Consider the following 24,372-nt stretch of genomic DNA (forward strand, 5'->3'; position numbering starts at 1 on the left):
TCCTCATTCATGCCCCAAATAGGCTCAGGGTCCACTTTGGGGCACCTTTATTTCTTCCCTAAAGATGAGCAAATACGGGGACTGCCATTATGTTAACAGGCTAAGCAATTGCCAAAGCAAGTATACCGCATAACGATCCACTGATCGAAAGGAGAAGCGTACTCGTAGAGGAAGAGATGCCAACCTATAATGACCAATTCACGCAATAGAACCAGAATAGAACTAACCCTTTTCACTAACGCTGTGCTGCGAGAAACTGAAGATGGCGCTCGACCTTTAAAGAGGTACATACAATCACAGACAAGATAGTGCTGCAGTATGGAGGCAACGAATTTGAATGCAGAGTTATTGCTTGACAGCGGAAATCATCATCACTGGCATTGTCGCTGTCACCGTCTTCCTTACTGTAACAATCATTATCATCAGCGTCGCCATGGCAACGTCGAGACGGTGCTGCAAAACGTAGGCAACGAGTGGAAATCCAGCATATCAGGTCAACCTGTTATCACTCGATAGCAGAAATCATCATCAGTGGCATTATTGTTGTCACCATCATCCTCATTATAACCATCATCATCGGCGTCACCATGGCAATCATTGCATCATCACTCAATCTCGCTTTGATATCATGATCATTCCAACGTCGTCGCTGCCGTCGTCATGGCCACAGTCACAATACTTTACACGATAGTATGACCATCATCCATTTCACTAATCATCATTTCCATCTCCATCACCACCACCACCACCACCACGATTATCAACATCACCAATGACAACATGACCAACATCAACAATGCCCTCATCACTATAACGACAACATCGTATTCTGCTTACAACAACAACAGCAACAACATGAGCAACAAGTGCTAATGATAATGATGATGATGATGATGATGATGTTTATAATAATAATAATAATAATAATAATAATTATAATAATAATAATAACAATAATAATAACAACAACAACAGCAACAGCAACAACAACAACAGCAACAGCAACAACATCAACAACAACAGCAATAAGGACACAAAGACAATCACCGGCAGATTCCCCCCCCCCCCCCGGCCAAATGGTATAGTGTTACAATTAAATCGTGAAGTAAAACCAAGGGTAAATGATTTCACCATAAAATACACCATTCTATGAGTATTTTCAGATATCTTTTTATTATCTTCTTTTTCCAGTGGCAATATCAAGCTTTGCGTTTTAAATAATATCACACTATACAAGGAATGAAAGCACCACGAACATATTCATTACAATCATAACAGTCACACCTACAACACACGATTAATGATCTAGAGCCTTTTGTGCTTTAAATCTCTTAAAGAAGGGCTCCAAAGGAAACATAATACATTATCATCCTTTTTGTTTGCCTCAAACTACCGATAGACTGATAGACGAAAAAACAAACAAACAAACCTACACTGACATCACACATGATTTGCAATTGTGCGAATATATGTCAGTTAATTATGTCATTATAAATATCAGTGGATGCACCCACAACCTACCATAGTAGGAATACAGTACTCGAGCATGGACTTGGAGTAAAAAAAAAAAAAAAAAAAAAAAAAAAAAAAGAGAAGAGGAATAAATAACAAGGCGAGACAAAGTAGAATATTCAAGTATGCCAGACAAACTAGGGCAGTTCTAAGACAAGATCGGCCCATTTGAGAAATTATCCCTTCACACCGAGAAACGCAATTCACTATACCGGTATTTTACTACACTTGATATTTGTTCTCATTATCTTTGAGTAAATAACGCAGAAACCTCACCAAAAAGTGCCCAACAGCTACAATAAGAGACAGCGTGACCCTGCGCAAGCGCCTAATTTCTTTTTTTACAGAAATGATTATCATAATGTATGACACATTCAGCTCCTAGGGCTGTAACGTAGTCATTGCAAAAAGAAACACACAATATCAATGAGTGTATAGGATTTATACGCAGGCAAGGTAAGGCAATGAATATGATGCTCACAATGATAATAGCAATAGTGAAAATGATGATGATAATAATAATAATAATAATAATAATAATAATAATAATGATAATGATAATAATAATAACAATGATAATAGTGATAATAATATTATTATTATTATCATTATTATTAATGACAATGTTCATAACAAAATTCAAGAAATCATAACAATCAAAACTTATAATAACCATAACTGCAATTGTTATTGTAACGACTACAATAATTACAAAAAGACGCAGACATTATACTTCCTGTATCACCTCAGACCGCAAACAAAGAATGCGTAAATCATAGGCGGTGAAACGTCATGCACGTGGAAAGTATGATGACGTCATCATATGAAGGAAAGACTAAAGTGTGATTGTGCATGCAATGTGTCAATAGTACAGTTTCATCTCAATTTGAACGAAACGGCTCAAATTCGCAAGACATAAATACTTTTATAACTGCACAAAACCCTACAATCTTCTTTACGAACAGATCATCTGGAAGTTATGTGGCTTGAAATAATGCGATGATTTTATGAAAACGAAAAAAAAAAAATCCACACACAATAATTGTATGACTCATTCCGCTATATGAACAGGATTGATAAACGAGATTTTCCAAGTTTATCGATGTAATGTGCTTATAGCTAACTTCATTTCTCTCTCTTTCTTTCTAACTTGCTCTCACTCTCTTTTACATTCAAAATAAATAATTTGTTATTACAAGAATTATGCAAAACAACAGCAATGCGTCTGACGCTTGCTTAGCTACAAAATCACAAGAAACTCAAAGGCTAGAAATTTTGACACGTAGCAACATTTTCAGTTTCTTTTAACAAAAGAGAGCGCTTTCATTATTACAAATTCCACAGTCCAAAAAGTCGTCTGAATGACATGAGATGATACATCACGTTTTCATGAGGACTATGAAATCGACCGTTTGCCTTACACACTTGAGGTCACGAATGCCTCCATTCTTTCGTGTAAATTTAGTTCTCCTTCTTGATAGTGTAAAAGTCACGTCATGTCACATCATGAACACACAGACACACACACACAAACACAGACACACACACAAAATGCCATATTAAACATAAGAAGGGAGATGGTGCCGAGTTGGTCCCGAACAAGCTCGGTGCAGTTCGGAAAAAAAAAAATCGAGGATCGACTCGGCATTGCTTGGCGAAAATGGTAGTACTTTTTTTCAGTGACACATCTTTTTCTTCATGTTCACTCAAGGAACACCTTGAGTTCAAGTAATAACCACAGCATCAGGTGTCCGTGTTGTGCAACAATAATGTGTCGGGCAACAAAACATGCGCTCTTCTGTGCTCTCACTTATCGCGACTGTTCGAACACGGTGTCAGATCATCACGACGGAACTGGTGGAGGCTCACACGCCCAGCGAGCTGTTGCAATGAGGTGCGGTGTAGTCGAATTTCGTGGGTGCCTTCCATAGTTTCAGGTACACGATGACGACGATGACAATGATGATGAGCAGTAAAATGATGATGGACAGCAACACACCAGCAATCATGCCGGGCGGCCATGCGGCGCGTGACTGCGAGGCGGTCGGTACTCGAGTCAGGGTGACGAGGTTCGAACGGTCCCCGCGGTTGCCTACATCGTCGATGGCAATAATGGCCACAGTTAACGCCGTGTGTCCTGAAAGTGAAACACAAGATGACATAATTTCCTCCGCAAATCACATCTACACATCATCATGAACTTTGATGATAATGTGTATAACTATCGGAATGACAGTATAATGATACAAATGTAATAATAACTGAATTAGTGCTTTAGTAGTTAACTCCAGCAATATGCACAAAAACTTTCCAGATGCCAAAGCAATTACCGCCATTTTTCTCACTTGACACTTAACTACTATTATAATATTAGCAGACTCTACCAATGTTAGATCTGTTTTCATGATAGTGATGTTCATTTATTCACATTATATATTATGTACGCTGATAAGCATACAAAATATTAACTTGTGCATCAGTAACTAACCTGGGTCAGACGATGTACTGCTCGAGTTGGAAAACTTGATGACAAATTGTTCCAATTTTCCTGCTCCAGACGGCATTGTGACGTCACCAGTAACGAACCAATGCGAGGGGACCATCTCGCAGGAACTAAAGTTTTTGCTGATTTTCGTGAAACTCGATGAGTAACGGACTTCATACCTTGTAGCTGCGATTTAAAAACAAAGCGATATCAATCCAGTTGTTATTATGAGATTGCATTGTTTGTCTCATTACAACATTAGTAACTTTCAGTATTATCCTGTCACTTTCATATCATATACTAATATTTATCATATCATATCATATCATATCATATCATATCATATCATCCCATTTCATAACATTCCATTCAACACCGTACCATACTATAGGCCTACCATACATCACATTCCACCACATCACATCACATCACATCACATCACATCACATCACATCACATCACATCACATCACATCACATCACATCACATCACATCACATCACATCACACCACAGCACACCACAGCACACCACAGCACACCACAGCACACCACAGCACATCACATCACATCACATCACATCACATCACATCACATCACATCACATCACATCACATCACATCACATCACATCACATCACATCACATCACATCACATCACATCACATCACATCACATCACATCACATCACATCACATCACATCACATCACATCACATCACATCACATCACATCACATCACATCACATCACATCACATCACATCACCTCACCTCACCTCACCTCACCTCACCTCACCTCACCTCACCTCACCTCACCTCACCTCACCTCACCTCACCTCACCTCACCTCACCTCACCTCACCTCACCTCACCTCACCTCACCTCACCTCACCTCACCTCACCTCACCTCACCTCACCTCACCTCACCTCACCTCACCTCACCTCACCTCACCTCACCTCACCTCACCTCACCTCACCTCACCTCACCTCACCTCACCTCACCTCACCTCACCTCACCTCACCTCACCTCACCTCACATCACCTCACCTCACCTCACCTCACATCACATCACATCACATCACATCACATCACATCACATCACATCACATCACATCACATCACATCACATCACATCACATCACATCACATCACATCACATCACATCACACCACACCACATCACATCACATCACACCACATCACACCACATCACATCACATCACAAAACATCACATCACATCAAATCATCTCTCGTCACGTCACGTCATGTCATATTAAACTGAATAAAACTCGTCTCACCATTCCCATCAGTGAGATCGTCTCCTGGTGCAGTGAATGTTAGGGTCGCCAGGTCGCCACTGCCCAAATCTGCTGTCAGATCGGTGATTTGACCTGGGGGATAGACATCCACAGATTCTACGAAAGAAGAGAGCGAACAGAAAAAAGAAAGATAAAGGAGAGGAATGTATACATTCATTAGCTTCCATTATGTCAATACCGTTTATCACTGATATGATGGTAATTGCTCTCTCTTCAACAGTATCACTACCAAAACTAAAATCTTATTCTTTTCTATTTTTTTTAAGTCTCGAAATTTACCATCGATCATTTTGTCGTGCTCTGACACGAAGTGGAATGCTATCCACGAGATTGGTGATTCTGATGCTATTTTAGTAAGATTAGGTATTTCAATCACATTACCGAAAGCTGGGCGTAGAGGCACGCATAAACATCGGTACCATTATCACATGTGACAGAAGTAAAATCCAATGCTGCACTATCACAAGATAATTAATACGCTTTGAGAACATTGATAATGATCATCATCATCATCCACAGCATTTGTATAGCGCCACATATGTGCACAATTAAAACATTCAAAGGGGCAGATTCCTCCAAGAGAGTTAACGATTGGGGATTAATACCTGGTAAAAATTGGAAAAGTGCCATTAAGATTTGCCATTTGTTTCATTTCGTTTCTGAGTTACCAGCTCTATAGTTTGTGTACTAATCAATCATGGGTTAACTCTTTCGTTACTATTAGCAACCAGTGCGTACACTATGTCAATGTGTCTTTCATGTCGTGATATTTAACGGCAATACCGGAAAGGTTAAAATGATGGAGAAAACAGACTCACTATTCCCACAGACGGATACACTGGTACACTCGAAACTGCCGCCTGTGATTTCTCGCTGAAATTCACCGGTAGCTTCCAGGATGATCGTCCTCTCGGGGCCGGGGAAATTAGGGTTGGTGGCCGCACCATAACCGACCACGCCCCCTTTCAGGAGCGTGGTTTCCTCGCCGTTGCGAACGTGCACCTGATAACATACGGATTGTTTGGAAGACCTTGATTAGGATGCGGCATTACATGATTAACATCCAGGCATATAATTTGGTGCCCTGGTGTACCAAATAAAAATCATTCATTTTGATGAATTATGTATTTATATATTCACTTTTTTTTTCGCTGTAACCTGGCTTAGGTTTAAAGGGACTGTACAGTACTGGTTGAGGTAAGGATTCATGTTTTGAACATTCCTACGTGAAATAATGAACAGCCTATTATGAAATATGAAAGAGCATGTAATTTTAAGAAGGATTCAACGTTTATTTGATGAAAATTGGTTTTCAAATGGCTGAGATATCCAAAAAAGTGCTAATAATAAAAGGCAACATGCCCCAACTTTATTAGTATCTCTTTGTTTCACCTTGTTTTTGGATATCTCAGCCATTTCAAAACCGATTTTCATCGAATAAACTTTTGATACCCCTTAGAACCGCATGCTCTTTCACATCTCATAGAGTGGTTTCTGAATATCTCACAAAACGTTAAAAGCTAAATCTTCACCTCGACCAGAACTGTACACACCCTTTAACAAAATGGGTGACTGTCATTTTTAGTGCTTTATGAAGGAAAATTTTGTTGCATCAATGATTTCAGAAGTGCAGTAGCATCAAAACATGAGCACTGATCTACACCAATAATTTGCGGCACACATAGATAGCAGTCACACATAGATAGCAGTACCTCACTATGGTTTACTAATCCACTGAAGGCTGAAAATTATGTAATCATGGGACGAATTCGTTGGTTAAAGTGATCTCACTCTGAACTATTGCTAAAAATTGTAACAAAACAAGAATATTTCGAAGAAAAAAACCCAGAAAGTGTTATTGTTAAAATTGCTTAATGGTTTAAGAAGTCATAATAGATCGTCATATGGAAGACTGCTAAAATTTGGCTGCCATAATGGCAGTGTATAACTCTACATCTTTATACGAAAAAAAAAAAAAAATGGCGCTAAAAAAAAAAAACGCTGTAACCCGGGATATGACGGTGTCCGGGGTATGGCGTGGGGCGTCATTAATTGTAAGAATGAGAACACTATAATACACAAACAACACTGCACCTGCATCTTTAGGTCATTCCTACTGCCCCCAAGCAAAGACATGGTCAAGCCACATAATGTTAATTTCTTGGCTGTCCAAGATGTGGACTATTACGTAATGATGAAGGTGAAGACTATTACGTAACGATGAAGGTGAAAACGTGTGGAAAGGTCAGTTTTTAGTGTCTTTTTTATTTGTTTTGTTTTGCTTTGTTTGTTGTTTCACTCGTTGAAGTCGTTCTTTTGTAGATTGGCTAAAAGTCATATAAGTCATTGGTTGAAGTCATAATGCAGGTAGTGAGATTGTATCACTGTCACTGACGATGAAGTCCGCGATATAGTAATATTAAAAATTGCATTTATATGGAGATTTATACCAGTGTTTCTAAGCGCACTGGTGCTATTTATAACGAGTAGAAAACTAAAAAACACAAAAACATAACGACGATGCAAAACCAAAATAACAGTAACGGGAGAAAATACATGTGGTACAGTGATACAATAACTAATAACGGACTGTGTTTGCCTCCAGAAAAAAAAAATGTATCTGATCAAAAAGATGAGTTTTGAGAAGAATTTTGAATGATTCAATAGATGAGGCAATATTCTGAATGTGACGAAGATTTTTCAAATAATATTTTGTGCTACATGAAATCAGTATTTTCCCTATATAATGCCAACATGTTGACTCAAGACGAAGAAAATTGTGTTATACCTCAACGCCGTGACGGCCGTGGCCCAAAAAGTTGGTGAAGTAAGCGGAATATATCCCGTCATTCTTGTTGATATCCGCCCCTAAGCCGTCATCCCGCGGTACTAAGGTCACTGTATCTGCCGCTTCACTCCCGGAGTTGAGTCTCACCACAGCGCGGACTTTTGCATTGATCACTGGCGTGTCGCCTTGAATCAATAAAAAAAAAATGCGACGATGAATATGACATTGAAAGTAATTGAACAATAATCTAGAGGTACATAAATAAGTAATATCAAGGAGGTTCAAGAGAACTAGCGTTCCAGGAGGGTAGTTTTGAACACTTTCACATTATACAGTTCTGATGTACACTTTTCCATATATTTCTGGACGGGATTGACTTTTGTTTAATATGCTTCATCATTAAGTGAGATTTAATTTCATTTGATGAATGAACAAACAAAATATAGCCAACGTTATGTTAACGTTCAAAATCAATCATCAGATTGCTCAGCAAGACAGCAGAATCGAACATCGACCATCAAAGGCACAAAATAATGCACCTGTGGAATTCTTTTGTATATCAATAGAAAACTGACGGCTGTTTGAATAATTACAGCCAGTTGGAACTCCATCTCTCAAACCTCCTTGGTAATAATTATATAGATCTACATATTATAGATCGATGAATGACTAGTGATATATATATATATATACATATATATATATATTCAATTCAATTCAATTCAATCAATATATATATGTATATACAATGTATATATAATATATATATATATATATATATACATACATATATACATATATACATATATATAAATATATATATAGAGAGAGAGAGAGAGATAGAAAGAGAGAGAGAGATATGTGTATGTGTGTAATTATGAACATGCACGTGGTGATGTGATACACGACTAATGTGCGTTGCAATTACAGACATTGAAATTACGTAATATGGTCAACGCCTAAGACATTCTTTCACTACTCTCTCGATTCAAGAAAAAAAAAAACAACAACGCATGAATGCACGTATTATTCTGAGAATTACTATAGCTGAAATCAATCTAATAAAATCACGTGGTACACACGTACGCCCACACAAAATGGACGTTTCGTCACGCATGGAAGTTAATCGGTTCTGGGAAATGAAATGCAAGAATGAATACCAGTACCAGTATATTAATTGGGCTTTTTTTTTCTGGATCTGGAAGAGTTTAGATGACATGCGGTCTCTGTACTTTATGCGAGCAAAAAAAAAAAAATAATAAAATAACATATGCAAATAACATATGCAAACTGCCGCAATTCCCCGCACAAGCTAGGGGCTGTAGGATATGTTGATTGAAATTAAGCATACAACATATCAATGATCGCGGCAATAAGACAGCACAGAGCAATGTTTCCGCGAAAATTAGTCGTCGACATTTCCTCTTCCCTGTCCCAAAATATTCTGCAAAAAATTTGACGATAAACATACATCACCGTCATGCCGAGCATTTAAGTGGTAAAAATTATGCTACTCGCGAAATGATGACAATTAGATCAATTCTGTTCAAAGCAGCAACAATGATTATCAAAAGCTTGTTGTATCATCTACACAAATGATATGCAGTGCCGCATAGACAGCAGGACAAAGGGGAATACTATGCACTTTGAGAAAAAAACTGGAACATGATAAAATGCATATTCAAAGGCAAAAAAAATGCATTGTTTACTACGGACAGACATTTGAAATAGTGAAAATAGCATGAGCTGAACCTTAGGACCCCCGTGTACATTCGTAGAGCCTATATGCTTTGTAAATAGATAGATATAGAGATAGATAGATAGATTGATTGATAGTTAGAGAGAACGAGAAGGGAGAAGAAATGAGAGTAAACTTGACAAAGAATTTGTTCACCACGTTGTGGCTGAATGCCCTGTACAATATGCAATATAAGGGGTGAGATATATGCTCATCAAAAAGAAAGATAATGGAAACAAAAATCAATTCTTCTTCAGACATTGCACTGTTGTTGCTATCATTTACACCATTCACAGTATGTGTATTATGATCCCAAGTGTCTTTGCTGGGATATAGGAGGGAAAGATTTTTCTGCAGCACAGCCTAGTGCGTGAGATGAAAGCCTATGGTGGCTTTCGAATATATTCCACGTTATGCCTCTTTATTCAAGATTATTCGAGATTATTCGAGATTATTCGAGATTGTTTGAGATGAACAACCAGGCAAGGGGTGAAAGTACAAGAGACATGCAGCTATGACGCCACTCGGTCGTACGTTCAACCCTTAGCCTCGCGGTGACATGACGTTTGCTCCCACGACAATTGCTGCGGTCATGTTTTCTCCTTAGGGTTAGGATTGTGATAGGGTTTTGGATTTAGTTTGATGAGAAGATTTGGATCAGGGTTAGGGTTATGTTTACGGGTAGAAATTACGTTTGGGTTAGCGTGCAAATATTCCATGGAAGCAATTGTCTTCGGAGCAAACATCACGGAACCGGCCTCGCAGCTCCCTCTGTCTTGACAGACTACTAGTAGTCTCAAATGAGTCGTTCTGTGAGTGGAATACAAATGAGGTCTGACTAAAAGGCAAAGGGAGGTGACTGCTATAGCACACGTACCTTGTTGCACGAAGACGTAGAGAATCTGTCTGCTGGGTGGAGTGATCCTGGGTACAGCCCAGTGAGCCTTAGCCAGAATGGGCATAGCTCCCGGCTTGACACGAGGCTGGATGACAATGCTAAAATCGTCTTCTGAGTTGCCTTCGTTCGTCACGTTCAGCGTCCATTCACCGGCCTTGGAAAAAAAAAGAAAACCCAAGAACAGACAAATAAACAAAATACAATAGCATTCATTCGACAGAAAGACGATATGTATAGTTAAGAGTAGCAATGCTTTATAGGAACAAAAGCAGAAATATACTGGCATTTCAGAAATTTTAGGAAATTTTAATCGTTTGTTTCTCAGTCATGTGGCACAGCCTTCTGGCTGGATTAAAAGTACCTTATGTTTGTCCTTAAGTGCATTTGACATACTCAGTTCAGCGTCACGTTGAAATTCTATAGAGCCTTGCTAGGTATTCTTAATGGTTTAAATTTCGTTAATATGACAAGAAATTAGACAATGATTTCATTTTCATTGCAAATGTATGCTGCAACACACATTGTTTTTCTCTTCCCATATGGAGAGGGTAGTATTGTTATTATCATTGTTAGATTTATTTCCCCCCCCCCCAAAAAAAAAAAAAAAAAAATCGAAACTCACCATGACTTGATCCTGATCTAAGTTGATTTTGATCTGCTTGTACCTTTCGTCAGTGGTGTACAGCCTTGAGTAGGAGTCAACGACCTCTTGGTTCGGTTTGGTCAGCTCGAAGGTGATGTGGCGTGAACGTGTGGTCCAAATGTAGGCGATAGTGATTTTTAGGCCACCCGTGAGGGCGTCCTCCAGGTAGAACTTGTTGGTGAACGTCTTGAAGACAGGAATGGACGTGAAATCGGCATCTATCACGGCGGACGTGACTTGGGAAGCAGCTGTTGGATAACAGATGAAGCCACTTCATTTTCATCTACTCATTTACCGCTTAAAAAATAGCCTTCACGAAAGGCTCTCTTGGCGCTGACGAAAGCGAGCCGAAGCAAGCCGAAGCAAGCCGAAGCAAGCCGAAGCCGAGAAGGGGCTCTCCTCTCAATGGTTGCTTGTCGACCTTCGGCTTGCTTTTTTTCTGTAAGCAACTACAGCGAGAGGGCCGTTTACGAAGGTTAGTTTTGACATTGCTTAAAGCCTCATAAAGTGAAGAGTTTCATCACAAAACATGTTATCTCCATTCATGTAATTTTGAGACATTTGCGATTAAACCAGCTGAAAAAACCAGCAACTTATAAGAAAATATGCAGAATTGACAGCAACCGTGGCTTTGGGATCGAGATTTGGATAAAATTACATTCACGTAATACATTTCCCTTCTGTTTCCTTTTACTCGCACAGATTTTGCAAAAATGTCCCAACTGAGAATCTCATAAACTCTTCATAGTATACGAAGCTGTGATACAATTAGGCTATGAGGTCTTTAACGTTGTACACATCGAAATTCTAAGTGATCAAGCAAAATTGAAACATCTCCACGACTTCTGCAAACTAGGTTTTCAATGGAGCATTCTCATTATCGCAACAGCATTGCTTTTCAAAAAAATCTAGAATTCAAACGTTAACAAAAGGGAATAAAAAGTCTAAAGCCCAATCTGACAAAGACGTAACCGTCATTCACGTCTCACTGGTTTGAATCCAGAGTAATGATCTGTGGGTCAAAGCAAAAATTTACCCATTTGAGCGGCAGCCGCCTTGAAGAAAGACAAGTAGATCTCGCTGGAACGGTCGGTGTGTGAGAACGAATCCCCGCCGGTGTGTTCGGCCAGCAGTTCGAGGGAGCTGTCCGCCTCGGCTCCCACTGCTACAGTATTCACAGTTAAGTTGGCAACCTTTGAAGTAGAAATTAAGTTGGTGTCTCAGATTGTGAAACAATTACTTACAGAGTAGGGGGAAATGGTTATGGTATGGATTCTACGGAAATGTGATGTATAAGGTTGTGTCTGTGTGCCTTTTAAATAGAGAGAACATCTCAGCAAACCATCAATATTTCTGGCATGATAAACAAGGAAGAACTGTAAACACAAAGTCCAAAGCCCCAAATGCAAAGATGATTATGAATGACATCTAAGCTACTCAAATTATCTTTCTCATACATCTTTCTGACAACGGGTCCACTGAGAGATAAATCGTGGTGATTATAGTATCGGAAGGAAATCAAGGACAGAATGAGATAGATCAATCACTATATATGCAGATAGATGGATAGATGAAAGAGGAAGGTGGTGAGAGGAGTGATGAGAGAGAGGAGAAATCATAGAGTGAGTACGGACAGGTTATAGAGTAAGAACATGATTCATAATTACAGGGAGGTCTCACCTCCCTGTATAAAGGCTTAGAAAATCAAAGTGCTATCTTCAGGTGTGGGATCGCGCGTGCGTTTGTGAATGGAAGGGCAGTTCCGGCGTGTGTAGGCTGGTAGACTTGCAATAACGGTACAAGCAGGGAAGCACGTTGCATAGTGACCACGGCTATGTGGACTCTTAAGATGGAGGTACGGAATTCAAATCCTTTCAGGGTAATCACATGACCGGATATGATGTTTCACCTAAAAAGGATCCCTTTACTAAAAATTGAAAAAGTGGGTATAGTTCGCAAAGACTTGGGTCTCAAGAATATAATTTATGACATGACTCTCGTGAAGAGATGAGCAGACCTTAGACTGCAGGTAACATCCTGTCTAGGAACAAACATTAATGAACAAAATTCATATATTCACCTCTCCTATGACATCTGTGATATAGGGATGAGAATTCTCCTCGCCATCTGTGATAACAATAAGAGTGCTTCCCGACGGATCCTTCTCACTTTTCTTCAGCTCCTGAACAGCCAGTTGGACTCCTGGAACACAGAAATTATCATTAATGACAGGGATATTAGAAGACCGTTTGGGAACATATATTTCATATGTGCCAGTATACCCATGTTTTGGAATTTTGTCAATATTTTTCTTTATTTTTTACGAAACTATAAAACAAGCACCCTCACTCGACACACACTCCAAACTTTAATAATCAAAGAATTTAGTGAACGTCATTAGTAGTTTCTCTTCAAGCATACAAACCCACACAAACGTACACAGACACACACACACACGCTGGTACACACATGCTAACATACTCTCACATTATGTGAGTGTATTAATGTACTTCAAAAAAGAATTGTCGGAAATATCTAGAGTATGTCATTAGAATTTTGCATTCAAGATCACAAACCCACATCGGCCTATAGGACCTCAGGTCTATCGGCCCTTTGGTCTTGTCGGACTTCAGTCCTCGGACCAAAGGGGTGGAACCGTAACAACAAGCTATTCAGTTCACCTGTTTCTTTTATGTACATCCACGCATCCCATCCCGACTTACAAACACTATACACACATAATTTTCCTGGTATATAGGATGCTTTTGTAGTTCGGAGAAAACGCTATACTACAGTACTTCTACAACAACAACAACAACAACAACAACAACAACAACAACAACAACAACAACAACAACAACAACAACAACAACAACAACAATAATAATAATAATAATAATAATAATAATAATAATAATAATAATGATAATAATAAATACTACTACTACTACTACTATTGCTACTATTACTTTTGCTACTTCCCATACTACAACCTCTGATTGATGGGGCAGATTTCCTACCTCTGCCGATGCTCGTTCGCCCATTCACTTCTTTGGGCAAGCTGGAAACGAGACTATCTCTTGTGTCGGTTGAGTCGATTTCGACGATGTGATGGAGAACGTGGGCGTACTCGTCGAAGCGAACGATTCCAAGCCGTGAGCCCAGGGGCAACACGTTCTCAATGATGTTGGCTGCAGCCTGGAATATATATGACACCGAAAAGTTGTATCGATAATGTTAGGTAAATTCCGAAATATCATTAGCTTAACTGGAATCAGGAAATGCCCTCATGTTTTGCAAGATACATATGGATAGGGAATTCAAAGCGAAAGGCGTTAAACATTGGAATTTCGCCTTGAACTCTGAATCTGCTTCAAAAATAGAAATCATGATCAACAAGAAGTGTATAAGAACTGTAGACTACACCAAACAATTCGGATGATTACCACTCTCCAGCTCTCAGAATGTCTTCTTTTCCACCGATATCCCGCTCACTTCTTCGACCAAAGAACGAAAACCAATTTTTTGGCCTTGAACTCTGAATGACATTCAAAGAATGACACCATAATATTTCACTTGGAAAACAGTGTAACCATGGCAACGAATCGTACTTCTTCTGTATTATTATCATTATTTTTCCTTTCATCGAGGAGTGTCTAACCTGCTGCAGAAGGACCAGCCGCTCGCCTTCCATGCTGCCAGATGTGTCCAGCACCATGACCGTGGTCGTCTGGGGCTTCTGGCGGACGATGACGAACTCGGGCAAGGTGTTGTCGATGGGCTTGGGATCCAGGTTTTCTGTACCGGCAAAGTCCGGGTGGGCTCGTAAGACCTGGCTCATGACAGACAAATGAACACGCATAGACTCGAATAAGAGAACCATTTCATAATGTTATGATTTGATAATTATGATAATAATGATTTGTGATCTCCAACATTTTAATAATGTTTGTTTTCACGCATCTAAAATTAATCCGGCATATGGAAATGATTTAAAAGTCGGAATCGATCAAGTGCAGCGTTTCATAATCATAGGTTTGTATTGGATACGTTGCTAAACTGTAAATTCCGTCGCATAGAGATTAGTTAAGTTGATTAATCAAATTTCTACAAGTATGCACTGTAAAGATGACTGAGTTAAGATTTGTGATGATCTGCATGAAATATGACAGTGAATTAAGTACACAGGTTACACACTATCTTTAGGACACGGATAAGTCATGTTAAAAAGAAGCTAATCGCATTTCTCGAGATTCAAATTTATCTTAACAACAACAACAACAACAATAATAATAATAATGATAACAATAATGATAATGATAACAACAATAATAATAATAATAAGAAGAAGAAGAAGAAGAAGAAGAAGAAGAAGAAGAAGACGAAAAGAACAACAACAACAACAAAAAGAGAATGATAAATATCAAACAGATGATATTATGACATACCTCCCAGGAACTTCGCTGGTTGCATTTCGTGTTCTGTTCGTTCGGTGCCATGGGATTATGCGCGACTGTTCCAGGTACCCCAGGCCTTGCGGGATCATCGCAAAATTGTTCATTCTGCCTCATGAAAAGAAAGAAAATAGAATTATCAAGGCTGTTTTCGGTGAATTAACTATAAATCAGAATTGGGTCTACGCACTTTCATGTCCTTTAAACTGGCTCTATAGTAGTCACTATTTCCTTACTTAACGGTTTTATGATTTTCCCTGATATAAATCACTTTCTTTTCACTAAGAACTGGCAATGAGACAAGTGAACTACAAAGAAAGAAAAGGGGAACGCTCAATGTATAATGCCACAATTATTTTTCCAGCTCGTCGTGTGAAAGAGACAAAACATAGCTAAAGTGCTCAATAGTTCAATGCAATTTCCATTTAAGAATTAAACTACCTGCTGTTTGTCATTAATTTTACATGTGTTATCCCCTGGAGTGGGATAGCGACCTCATTCTTTTCAGTTCAGAGAAGGGGGCGTTACAGCAGCGAAGAAGAAGCGAGGAGTTGGGAGAATTTTAAAAAAAAAGAAGAGGAAATGTACCGGGAAAAAGTCTGCTGTTACTGTGTTTGCATCAGATTTGCGTCACTCACATTTGACATGTACTGTTTGTACATGATGGAGGCACTGTAGGCCGTGGAGTCCATGTCGTCGAAGAACGTGCATTTTGTCGAGTCTGGCAGCCCGTCATTGTTGAGATCCGCCTCGCCACAAGGCTGGCCGGTGAACCTATTCCGTATCTCACCTGTAATCAGAATCGATGTCCATAATTAACAATCTCAGTGATAACTTAATGTCGTCGACCTTGAATGTGAACAGGTCGCGGGTGGTACTGACAAAATTTAAAACGAAAAAAAAAAATGTTACAGCCAAAGGCACAATTTAATGGTTAATCATATGAATCAGAACTCAAATGTTCCACCAAGTAATACAAACGGAAATGAAAACTACTTGAAAAAATAACAAGTTCAAAATTTGCTAATGTCAGTCGTATCTGCAGACTATAATCAATACATTCCTCATCGTGATAAGTTGGTCACAACATACCAGTCACAACGACGACGACAACAATACTACGCGTCTCCGTGACTTGTAGATTATCGTCAGACAAAGATTGAAGTACAATGTATTACATAATCAAAGAGATGCCTCACAATGAACAAAAGACACAACTGGTGTAAGTTTGATGTTTGAGGTGTGGATTGGACGTTGAAAAACTATACAGTTGCGCCCGCTGCATGTATGTTGTTTGTTTGTTTTGTGTATATATATAATGTGTTTGTGTGTTTGTGTGTTTATTTCTAGCACAATGAAAACAAATCATGAAAGACCCTGAATCATCCATGATACGAGCAGTTGTATCATGACAAAGTAGTTTCCTTCCGAGACCATAAAATATTGTATATGAAGCAATAAGTGCATGTCAGTTCCATAATGAACACTATATAAAGTCAATACATACATAATTATTATTTTCGTTGAATTCTTAAGACTGTTGTCGTCATCTCGGAAGTGAATAAATAAATTGTCAATGTATGACTGTGTCACGTGCCAAGAGCAACACAACTACGCATACAGGAAATGCCCCATACAGTCGATGCTGTCTGGTATCGAGAAGAAAGAAAGAAATCCTACTATAATGGTCTCTATGAATATTCACGATTAGATCAAGTGGTCTAAAAGTAGCTCACAGCTGATAGCAATAAGAAGGAACTGTAGGTCTATGATGAACCACGTTCTGTGTTGTCATTACCGGTAAGGTATTTATGAACAAAATAATATATATATATATATATATACATATATATATATATATATATATATATATATATATATATATATATATGTAAGAGCGTGATTTGTATGTCCCTTGTCGGGTGATGTAGCGCGGTACAATCACAACTCTTACTGTACGTCCAGACGCGAAGAAATACCAAGTACACAGTTTGATATTCAGTTCATACGCGTGTATATTTATTGGTAGTAGATATACACAATCTGTATATCCAGCGTAGAATGACAGCAAGTATATATAACATAGCCATATATCTGATGGCTTGGGAGAAGCACAATTTAGGACTTCTGCCCAAGACAGGGGCGTCCAGAATGATCCCTCTCAACATGTGAGGGTCAGATATATCAGGGTTAGTAACTTTGGTTACCTGTAATAAAACTAGACAAAGGACTGACAGTGGGAATTGTAAATACAGGAGTCTGGATTGACTTGGGCTTGACCGGGAGAACAAAGGAAAGGATTAAGTATCAGTTTAATGGGGGTTTACTAGAGGAAATGGTATATTGTGCTGGTGGGCTATTACATGACCAGTTTGCTGGGAAGTTCACTGACATTGCTAATGAAAGAATATAGTTACCTTTAAACTGTGGGAATTGTAAACAGGAGTTTACTGAGAAGTTCTATGATATTGCTAATGAAAGGATGTAGGAACTTTGCAACTGTGGGAATTGTAAACAGGATTTCGGGTGGACTGGATTTCTCAATGAACCAATGTTTAGGGTACCATCTTTCCGTCTTACATATATATATATATATAAAATTTATATATGTATAAACGTGTAAACAATCATTATCTATAAGATAGATCATTCTATTATTACAGTTTGAAGGAAAACGAGTCTGATAAATCTTATCGCTAACATTTTTACACTTTTTGTTGCAATATTTATGTGTCATTTTTATGCACGCTCTGTATGCACTGACAACTACAGGACCAATGCGATGCAAATGCATTTTGACTTATGTTGATTTGTAATCCCCTGATCATCCCTTACGTGGTCAAAAGAATATCTTTTTTTGCTGTGTATTTCATAACAATTATACTGTTATTTTTGGGGATCACTTGGATCCAACCATAAAAGAAAAGCTTCTAAACCAAAATTCTGCCGATGACACAGCCTGTCAATCACTTCCAAATCACTGATGAATATGATTGACAAATGACATTGGAATGCACCTTCCTTAAACTAAGCATAACTTACATGTTTCCATGCAATATCTTTTGTTTATGAAACCACTTTGCCAATAGATCCTATCAATTCTAATGTCGTCATATAATGAAATGATACACTCTGCAACCTCTCTATTTGGATTAGGTGGCCTCTAAATATCACTAACGAGTTATTGCTGCACAGTCGTGACCTTCACAGTCGCTGATAATTACAAGTGGTATCTCAGACTGGTGTATATAGGAGCGTGGTCTCCTCCACGGAAATTCGCCTACTCAATGAAGTCTTAGCAAGGGACTAATCACATCACGCAATGTAATAGTCCATAAATAAGATGATGACGATAGTGCTACATATAAAGTAAGTCTCATAAAAGTATGGCTCGCACTCAGGTCTTCATTGAATGTCAAATTTGGAAATGAATTATCAAAAGATTGGAAATAAAACCATTTGCATCAATTCATTGCGGTCTGATTCTATTTTAACGAATTTTGACGAGAATACATAATTATCGCATGCGTTGCATAAATTACATGTATTGAAGATTCATGGGACAATGGCATTACAGTCTCATAAAATTAGTTTTGAGGTTGCGACTGTTAGCGCTGTTTCATGAATATTATATCCATAATATTCTTCCTTTTTACGGTTCTATCTTTTTTTTGACTTCATAGTCATCTTAAACATGGCTCGAAGTTTGCTAATTCGTACACTGCAAAAAGTCCGGTGTTAAATAGTGAACACCGAGCTGGTGTTAAATTTTCGGTGCTCATTTATGGTGTTAGATTAACACCTACGGGTGTCATTTCCAAATTTTAAACTGTTTTTTGAAGAGTTTCTTAGTAACTGCACTTCTTGTTGATTTTCAATTTAAACAAGACGATCAAGAATTTTACATCAAAATACCAGATTTTTGAAAAAAATGTGAAAATAAATTTACACCAAAGTAACACCAGCTGGTGTGGTCTCTTATTGAAGCTGGACGGGTGTTAAACCACTGATATTAACACCAACAAATATCAAATCAACACCATGTGGTGTCATTTTTGAATTAACACCAGTACAGTGTCAAAATAACACCAGGTACAGTGTCAAATTAACACCACGAAGTGTCAGGTGAACACTTTTCAACACCATCACAGTGCATTTTTAACACCTGTGGGTGTGGTCCTTTATTGAAGTTTGATCGGTGTTAGATTTAACACCCGTGGTGTTAAATCTAACACCCATGTTTTTACAGTGTATTTATAACCCTTTGTATACTTTGAACGCCGATTGGTACAGCAAACCCCATAGCATTGTACACACTGTCACAGAAAGGGTTTAGGGGTGATGACCTGCATTCTGCGAAGCACCGCGGAAGTGTTGTGAGATTTATGGTAGCTTGAAACTATGACTCACGTATATACAATACATCGGAACTAAACACTGTAGCTACAGTGTCCAAGCTGAAGTGTCATTGAAACATTTGCCTCATAATTAAGAGTTAAGTAGACAATATTTATTCAAGCTGAAAAAAATAGAAAGATTCTGAGGAAGACACCACGCATTACCTTGCTTTTTCTAAGTGCAAAATGTACTGGCAGTACAAGCCTTTCCTATTTCATTTTAACATAAAAGTTGATGGACAGTATACCAGCATGTGTACAGGACCCTACTTATAAAGTAGGCACAATACTCAAGAGGGCAATACTAACTATGACTGGAAATGGAAAACTTTTTTGGTTTCTCGTTTGTTGAATTTTGATTCACGTTTATGACGAAAGTTGTCCTTGCTGTTGTTTCTTATGTGACACGCCACACAACTTTAACTATCAGGATTAGCATTATCATTCCTCAAGAAAGTGCTTAGACAATTATGTCGGTAAGATAAAGCTTGCCTTATCTATAGAAGGGAAAACACAACAGGGTAGGCGCACGAGCGGTAATGAGCACAGCCAGTTTGGGCCTAAGATAATTAGCGCGGGATGTTGATTGCGTGATAATCACCACGCACACACACACACACACACACACACACACACACACACACACACACACACACACACACACACACACACACACACACACACACACACACACACTCTCTCTCTCTCTCTCTCTCTCTCTTTCTCTCTCTCTCTCTCTCTCTCTCTTACACACACACACACACACATACACATACACACTCACTCATTAATCTCTCCTTGCCATTGGAGGCATCGGGCTGATGTCGAATGGTAACCCTCGTCGACTGCCTCTTCTGACGAGCGCTGCAAGGATCTGGAGAGCCCAAGCAAGGGTCCAGGATGGAGACGTCTTTAGAACGCATTTAGACGTGGGTTGCTTTTGTGCCCCTTTTAAATTACAATTCCATTCAACACTGAAGTTCACTTTAAGGAACAGGTAAATTCAAGGAAGATAGGTTTATAAAATATTATGTAGATAGAAAGATAGATAGATAGATAGATAGATAGATAGATAGATAGATAGATAGATAGAAAGATAGATAAAAAGCAGAACGGTAGGAGCTTAATCGTAATCGGACATATTAAAAGATAATTAATAAGAAAGATACTGAAGTTTCAAATGTTTTCACAGAATACTGACGTTGATTGCAACCACACGTAAGTCCTTACCTCAGCAAACGCGCATGATTTGCGACATCATTATGTAAGTAAGAATATCTACAGTAAAAACACCAGAAACAGGAAAGAAAATTCTGTATCCCTAGCATAAATAAATTATGCTATGTCCGATTCTGATAAAACTCCTAACTATAGGTCTCAGTCCGCTGACTAATATCCACGAAAGAAAAGGAATAGAGCATAGTATTAGTCAGTATCCAAACATCCTTAAAAAGCCTGAAAAAAAAAACACACAGAAGTTCATACATATACAATTATGTTTTTATCATTGCTTAACCAATACCTGGAATAGAGAGAACACAGCGAGTCGCCTCAATTTGGCCGGTCTCCGCGTCTCGGTAGAACGGAGCATATCTCGGGTACTCGTCGAAAAGACCCCATCTGTAATGTCCCCACTCGTGAACAATTACCTGCGAGAAACCATTGCGCAAAGAATAGGCAACGAAACACTATAAAGAGCATGAAAAATGATTTTTAAAAATCGTATGATGTTGCGCAAGAAAATAGATGGAAATCAATCCTATATACATACACTTTAGATATACTTATGTTTTGATGAGTCACAGCACGGCAATTTCTATCTCCTGGCTTGAAATATTTTGGTAATTAGGAAGAAACCGCCAACAAACCTTATTTGGCGTTCCGTAGATGTCATGAAGGGCGTTGACCCCGTCCTTCCGGTTCACTATGTAGTCCGGAGTCAGGCCGATGTACTTCCCCGGCAAGCCGCATCCAGTAAACTTTTCCGTATACGGAAAGTTTTCATTGGCTGGAGCTATCCTGACGTCACTGGTTTCGTATCGTTCCCAAGTTGCCGTGGAGACATCGCTCGTGTTCAGCCAGGTTGCAGGGATGAGTATTCGAATGCTCTTGAAGTACGCTAACGACCTGTCATCAAGGAATGTGAAATGAAAGTGAGACCAACGTATATATTTTTAATTACTCTTCTTTTCCTACAGGGTGGGGTGTTCTTGACATTCCAGTTTTTCTTTTCTCTTTTCTTTTTTTTTTTCATTTTCTTATGCACATGAGTAATGCTGTTGTTATCCTCATTCACAACAAGGATGTATGCTCAGTATTCTTATGAAGTCAGTTTCAAATGAGGTTCATGGGGGCGCTGTGGTATAGTGGATAAGACTCCCGACTCCCGATCGGAGGACCCGAGTTCGAATCCCGCCCAGTGCTTACGTCCTTGGACAAGATGTTTTTACCCACTATGTCCCTCTCGACCCAGGTGTATAAATGGGTACCTGGCAATGCTAGGGTAATAATAATAGCGGTACCCTCTGGTAGAACAATGGCAACACTGAAGAGGCTACCCTGGGTAAATAAGACCTTATTCGCGAAATTTTGTATCGATTTCACGATTTAGGATCGTGAACAACATGTTCATGCTATCCACATGTTCAGCAATTGATGGGGAATAGAACTATAAGAGTATCAAAATGACAAGTATTGCTCGGATAGCAAGATAGAAAACCGCTGTTGGCAAAAATGAACGCAACAAAACAAATAAGGACGACACCCACATTCCACACATTCTACAGCTTAGCGAGACCTTTGATGAAATAAAATGCTCGTAGTATTGGAAGGCGACTATCTTTATGGGAGCAGGGAATGACACTTTTTTGTAATCCTTGAAAACAAGACAGCGATAATTATAGAAGAGATAGGGAAAACCTTAATGAGGCTACTCAGGGGAAAAAAACCTGGGGTTAATGTAGTAACATCAATATGTACGTGACATGCATCTGCTGCTTGTCAACTATAAGCTTGCGCTCATAATCTGTGAACATAATTTGTGCCATAAAATTTTGACGGCCAAATGATATCCATGTTGAAGGGCTAGAGCTTCAAGGCTACATCTTGACAGCTTATGATTATGACGATTATGAACATAATCACAGGATGATAAAATAGAAAGTGAAACGATTCTTTTGATCAGTCATGTGCAAAATATTTTGGCACAATCCATAGTCTTGCAATTCTCCGAGTATATCTGTCATAAGTTGTGTTGCACTCACGCCGTGTCAAAAGGGAACCTTTGCAATTCATTTGTGCAATCCAACAAGAATAGGTTCATGTACTGTGTTACTGCTAAACACATCTACCTCATGATAAGAACTCTTGTATGTAAGTTATGCATGGTACAAGTTGTGATGATAAGAAATTATTTTATGCACTATCAGTCCGAAGTCGTTAGTAGGCCTTCAACAGCAAGGGCAACCACGAGCAAGGGATGGGGGGGGGGGGGGGTTAGGGCGAGATAAGATTTCTATTTTATTGTGAAGTGTGAACAATGGCGCGTTTAGTGTAATATAACCAAACACTATGAAAGGTCGCACTGTTCCATTTATGTGACAACACTTGTTTGATTGTACCTTCATTTCTTGTTTGTTCGTGGTTGCTGGTATTGTGCTCCTTTCAGATACAATGAAGGCCTATTAACACTTGTGAGCCCATAAGGGGTAAAGAAAAAGCCGAAGATAAAGTTTTAGTACAGTAGTACGGCTCTGCATTCGTGATAGTCGGGTTTCTGTCTGAAGTTTGCCAGTGGCGACTTTGGGCAGTTGCTTTTGTTGTTGTTGTATTTGAGGCGCGTCATTCACATATGAATATTTGCAAGAGTTCGTCTGCTAGCCTTTGATTCAGTCTAGGCAGCCCTGCCGATGAATGGATTTCGCATACCGCGCCTGCAGTGTGGTGTGTATTACAAGAATCGCGAATTTCGCGAACAAGGTACGATACTATCAGTCAACAGTCAGAGAATAAAAGTAGGGAGGCAAACAAGTGCTTTTCTGTCCTTGTGTATATAGCAACGGAACAAACTACGTGGCTTTTTAAAGACCTACTGTTAACAAAGGTGGGAATTGCACCGCAAACGTTGAAACAATGGAGAAAAAG

The 24,372-nt window shown here is 38.9% G+C and overlaps 1 protein-coding gene across 1 annotated transcript in view; it reads right to left on the reverse strand.

Annotated features, from left to right (window-relative positions):
* Positions 1-3,364: 3,364 nt before the first annotated feature.
* LOC140229024 (calcium-activated chloride channel regulator 3A-1-like) overlaps positions 3,365-24,372 on the reverse strand; it is a 51,152-nt gene continuing 30,144 nt past the window's right edge. Inside the window, exons 2-16 of the mRNA XM_072309287.1 lie at positions 22,098-22,356; positions 21,752-21,878; positions 16,471-16,622; positions 15,827-15,940; positions 15,040-15,210; positions 14,399-14,576; positions 13,459-13,580; positions 12,415-12,571; positions 11,358-11,626; positions 10,715-10,889; positions 8,100-8,284; positions 6,130-6,313; positions 5,291-5,407; positions 4,001-4,183; positions 3,365-3,649 (exon numbers count right to left, since the gene is read on the reverse strand). Of these exons, the coding sequence (XP_072165388.1) occupies positions 3,378-3,649; positions 4,001-4,183; positions 5,291-5,407; positions 6,130-6,313; positions 8,100-8,284; positions 10,715-10,889; positions 11,358-11,626; positions 12,415-12,571; positions 13,459-13,580; positions 14,399-14,576; positions 15,040-15,210; positions 15,827-15,940; positions 16,471-16,622; positions 21,752-21,878; positions 22,098-22,356 (2,665 nt within the window). The 3' untranslated portion in view covers positions 3,365-3,377. The remainder of the gene's footprint in view (positions 3,650-4,000; positions 4,184-5,290; positions 5,408-6,129; positions 6,314-8,099; positions 8,285-10,714; positions 10,890-11,357; positions 11,627-12,414; positions 12,572-13,458; positions 13,581-14,398; positions 14,577-15,039; positions 15,211-15,826; positions 15,941-16,470; positions 16,623-21,751; positions 21,879-22,097; positions 22,357-24,372) is intronic.

Source organism: Diadema setosum, chromosome 5 (genome assembly GCF_964275005.1).
Source record: "Diadema setosum chromosome 5, eeDiaSeto1, whole genome shotgun sequence".
Taxonomy (NCBI): domain Eukaryota; kingdom Metazoa; phylum Echinodermata; class Echinoidea; order Diadematoida; family Diadematidae; genus Diadema; species Diadema setosum.